Source organism: Lynx canadensis, chromosome E2 (assembly GCF_007474595.2).
Source record: "Lynx canadensis isolate LIC74 chromosome E2, mLynCan4.pri.v2, whole genome shotgun sequence".
Taxonomy (NCBI): Eukaryota; Metazoa; Chordata; class Mammalia; order Carnivora; family Felidae; genus Lynx; species Lynx canadensis.
In genome coordinates, this window is record NC_044317.1 from 49,131,708 (window position 1) to 49,136,634 (window position 4,927).

General features: G+C 57.3%; 1 protein-coding gene across 1 annotated transcript; it reads left to right on the forward strand.

Annotated features, from left to right (window-relative positions):
- The first annotated feature begins 493 nt into the window (after positions 1-493).
- LOC115502872 (phospholipase A2 inhibitor and LY6/PLAUR domain containing) lies at positions 494-4,198 on the forward strand. Its single transcript, XM_030298686.1, has 5 exons — positions 494-563; positions 1,385-1,501; positions 3,313-3,465; positions 3,687-3,830; positions 4,012-4,198. The coding sequence occupies exons 1-5, from the start codon at positions 494-496 to the stop codon at positions 4,164-4,166; spliced, it is 639 nt and encodes a 212-aa protein (XP_030154546.1). The 3' UTR covers positions 4,167-4,198.
- Positions 4,199-4,927: the final 729 nt, after the last annotated feature.

Consider the following 4,927-nt stretch of genomic DNA (forward strand, 5'->3'; position numbering starts at 1 on the left):
GCAGAACGAGCCGGGACATGCTGGGCGCTCCCAGGTAGGGCCTCACCCACGCTGGGTAACTCCTTGGAAAGAGAGAGAAGAGAGGGGATCTCAGTCCTCCTAGCAGCCACTCTACACCTACAGGAAATCAAGTGACCCAACTCTGACCTTGGGCTTCAGGCCAGAAAAAAAAAAAAAAAAGGCGGGGGGTGGGGGGGGGGGTGGGGAGAAGGGCCATGAGAATGTGAGAAAACAGGAAAGTGACCTTCTGGGTCCTGATGGAAGAGGGGGCTAGAAGCCCAGACTCCTGGGGTCCCTGTGGAGCACGGGGCTGAGCATGAAATGCCCATGTCCCTTTTGAATTCTGGTTCCATATCCCCAACCCAGAGCCACAAAGGCCCGCCCTGAGATCTTACCTCAGCTATGTCTCACCCCAGGGTGAAGGTGGATACAGACCCGCCCCTCCTCAGTTCCCTATAAGGGCTGGGGACCCAGGACTGCAGGTTCACTCATCATGAGGGCTTCCATGAAACCGGGGACCTTCTTTCTGGCCTTCACTCTGCTCTGCACCCTCCTAGGTCTGGGTAAGTGAGAAGGGGTGTGGACCATGAGGACCATGAGAGAGAGCACTCACCACGGTCCTTGAGGGGGAAAGTGGAGGTGTCCTGGGAATGCAGATTCATGGTGAAGGCAGAGGCTAAAGGAAGAGAAAGCCTGGGGCCCCAAAGGAGAAGCTCATGTGGTTGACTCCCTGGGGGAGCTTGGGGGGGCTCCGAATCCTCTAACCCCTCCCCCCCCAGGCAGGGTCTCGAAATAAGACATATGAATCTAGCCCCACCTTTCCCAGGACCCAGGTAGGTGTCTGGGCCCCGAGTTGTGTCTTCTTTTAGGACCAAGGAGTCCATGCCCTCAGCCCTCCTGGTCCTGACTCTCCCTTCTTGATCTGGGATGAAGACCCCAGCCTCGGGTTCCCCTGCCTGAGCTCCTGCCACCTCCAAGACCTACATCTGGTCTTGCGTCCAAGAAACAGCTGGACCTGAAGCTTCCCAAAGCCCATGGAAACCTTCGCCAGGATCCCTCCCTGTCCCCGAGCTTTCTCAGGAGTCCCTAGCATCCCAAGTCCCCAGCCTTATAATTAGGTAAACAGGCTCCCTGGTGGAGTCGCTTCCCGCCCGTGGAAGCAGCTTTGCTGGCATCACCACCGCGTCCCAGCCAGAGCAGTGGACATTTCCCTGGACAGCGGTCAGTGCCCCACCCATGAGCAATTAGAGAGACACCTGTCCTTCCTCTCTCAGGACTCCAAACCCGGTCCCCTGTGCCTCCATCTCCCTCTGGACTCTGAAGTCAAACCCGTGCTCCGCTGACCATACCCCTCATGACTACAGCCTGGCTCTCTACACCGCAGGGTGCCCACTGAGCTGTGAAGTGTGCAGGGGCTCCGGGCCCACGTGCAGCGGAAAAATGAAGACTTGCGAGGCCGGCAAGGACGCGTGCGTGGTCGTCGTGGGGGAGTCCTGCACAAGTATGACAGCCTGGCGTCCCACCCTGGGGAGGGGGTTGTGCCTTCAAGGGTAGAAGATAGCGCCACATCAGGGAGGGACTGTCACGGTCACGGTTCTGGTGGTGGGAGGTCAGGGAAGAGGGAAAGACTGTCTTGAGGTGGTGGGTGGAAAAAAGCGAAGTCAATGGGATGATGGGAGCCGTTGTTGTCAGGGATTTCTGAAAATGGGACTCTCCAAAATATTAGATGGTGGGTGGGGGGCAGATATAGAGACTTTCTTAGGCAGAAGGGGGTGAGGAAAGGAAAGGACACAGGGGAACAGAACTGGTGAGGGGTAAGTATCTAATAGGCAGGAGGTAGAATGGAAGGGGAGGAGGAATCGAAGAGAAGAGGCTGGGGTGGGTCTGGAAGAATGTGATCAGGTTGACCGCTTTGGGTGAGAGGGAGGAACCGTCCCAAATACCAGGGGATGGTTGGGGTGGTGCGGGCTGGAAGGGACCATTCCTTTTTTTTCTTTCTTTCCTTCTTCTTCTTCTTCTTCTTTTTTTAATGTCTATCTACCTTTGAGAGAGAAAGAGACAGAGCACGAGCGGGGGAGGGACAGAGAGAGAGGGAGACACAGAATCCGAAGCAGGCTCCAGGCTCTGAGCTGTCCGCACAGAGCCCGACAGGGGCTCGAACTCACCAACAGTGAGATCATGACCTGAGCCGAAGTGGGAAGCTTAACCGACTGAGCCACCCAGGCACCCGGGAAAGGGACCATTCCTGACAGGAGGAGGTGATATGACACCAAGGTAGAGGAAGAGACATAAAAGGGACCGTGCCAGGCAGGAGAGGAAGGATAACCCTGAAGTATGGAGCAAATCGTCAGGAAGAAAGGTAGAGATAGAGAGCTGGAGGCAGATGGGTGACATGGGAGAAGGCATGACTTTAATGGAAGCGACCGTCCCAGACCTGAGGAAGGTTGGGGAGAAGGGGAGCGATGGAGTGTTGATTCAAAGCTGAGGAGAGAGGATGGGGTTGGGGCAGGAGATGAAGGCCGCCAGGAGGGTAGGAAGAAACCACCCCGACCGGTGCGGGTGTGCATGTAAGGAGGGTGAGACAGAGGGTGGTGGCGTTGGCAGGTGGGCCAAAGGACCCGAAGGGCTTGAAGAGACCACCCCAGGCATACATGAGGGAGATCAGACCCTGAGGTTGGAGGGAGAGGAAGGTGGGAAAAGCCCTTCGGGGGTGTAGAGGAAAATCCTTGGATTGGAATGGAAGAGACCACCACACGGTGGGGAGGGGGAAGGCCAGGAAGACTGGAAGAGACCACTGCAGGCAAGGCTGGGGGTAGCCAGGGAGGGAGGCAAGAGACCACTTTAGAGGATATGGGTGTTGCAGGGTAGGGGTTGGGGCCGCCTCCCAGGGTTTGTTGGAAGGGATTTGGAAGGTGGGAGGGAGGGCGAAGGTGAAGAGGACTGGAAGAGACAGTTTCACACAAGCATGGGGGTAGCCAAAGGCGCTTTGGGGCAGGGACCCTTGGAGGATGGCAGAGCCGCGGGGCTGGGCGGAAGGGCCCAAGTCAGGCTTGGCAGTGGGGAGCTGAAAGAGACCATCCAGGCTGGGGGCTAGGATAATGGGGCGGGGGGGGGGGGGGGGGGGGGGGGGCGTCACCTAATAAACGATCCAGACCGGATCCCGGGTAGCTAAAGGGGCATGGCGTTGTGGCGCCGGAAGAGACCACTCTAGGCAGTGGCGGGGGTTGGGAGAGACCCCGAGGCCGGGGTCCACGCCAGAGTGGGGTCAGCGGGCGCTGCCGGAGCCCTCCCTTCCTGTCCCGCGTCCTTCAGAGGGCCGCCACGCGGTGAACACCTACAAGGCCTGCATGAAGTACAGCGACTGCTACTCGGGATTCGTGTCCACCACGATGGGCCCCAAGGACTATATGGTGTCCAACACGCGCTGCTGCCAGAGCGACGGCTGCAACCAGGGCTCGGTGCCCCGTAAGTGCCAGCCCCGCATCGGGAGTCGCTTCCAGCTCGCCCCATGAGCCCGCGGTGTGTGCTCTGCCCCGCATCGGGGCAACTTGCTTGCTGCGACCCGATTTCCTTACGGCCAAATGCAGTGTCCGTCATCCATTGGCAACCCGTGTTCCCCAGGGGTGTTGTGAGGTGAGGGAAGGGTTGAATCGTCCCCCTGCTTCTCACGCGCCACTCACCCCCAGCTCCCCAGAACAATCGTACGGAGAACGGCCTCCAGTGCCCGGCCTGCATCGCGCCCTTTCAGGAGACATGCCCCGGGACCCAGGCAGCCCGCTGCGTTGGCCAGGAGACCCACTGCGTCTACTTCGCTGGCAACGTGCAGGCCGGTGAGGGGAACCCGGATCTCTAGGGGGGGCAGGGGCCCCAGAACTGGAGGCCCATGCTTCCAGGCTCTAGGGGAGATGGTGGCTCCAGGTTACTGGGTGAGGACAGGGGTGGGGGAGGGAGGACGGGGTCATGAGGAAGGAGGAGTTAGGGGCCGACTCCATTTTGAAACCCCCTTCCCAGGTCTCATCACCCCCAAATTTGCCACTCGGGGCTGTGCCACGGAGAGTGCCTGCTTCGCCAAGGCCGGGGCGCAGGTGCCTTCAGCCTCTTATCTGTACTTCCTCCGCCGAGCAGACTGCCTTCCAGCCCGCCAGGCCCCTAGCAGGGCGGAGTAAAGCGCTGAGGATCATGTGGCTTGAAGTCTCCCTTTGTCCTCAGTCTACACCTGGCCATGTGCCTATAAATTAAACAGGTTAACAAAGCAAGCCCGAGTTCTTGTGATGTGATGCATCTCAGGAAGCGAGGGTGCAGAAAGCAGGGGTCTTAACCCTTGCGAGCCCTCTCTTTGCAAGGAAGGGAGAGAAGATCCCACCATTTATTACAGGATTCCTCCCCGCTGGGCCCCTGTGCAGTGTTCTCCGTGCTGTACCTCATTTCATAACCCCAACGACTGTGTGAACTTGATATTACTATCCCCATTTTACAGATGAACAAACTGAGGCACGGGTTGTGTGGCCATTTGTTTTGGGGCAAACCTCTAGGGAGGATCAGACCCCAGAGTCCATGATCACCTCTCCCTCTTTTTGCCTGTTTTCACATCTGCAAAACATGGGTATTAATAGTTATAACCTCATTGTGTTGTTGGGTCAAATGAAAGAAAAGCAAAAAAAAAGCACTTAGTGCAGTGCCTGGCACCTTTATGACAATGTCGGTTCTGGAAACGATACATCTGTAAATAATAATCATCGGAACAGCTGCTTCTTAATGAGTGCCCATTATCTGGAAGGTGCTAAGCCTTGTCATCAATCAGTATGCTGCAGTAACACGCAAGTCCCTAATTTCACTGGTTTAAAGCAACCAAGTTGTATTAGTCGACTAATGCTGGAGTAACGCTGCATAACAAACCGTCCCCAAACCGAGCCGTAAACAACAAGCA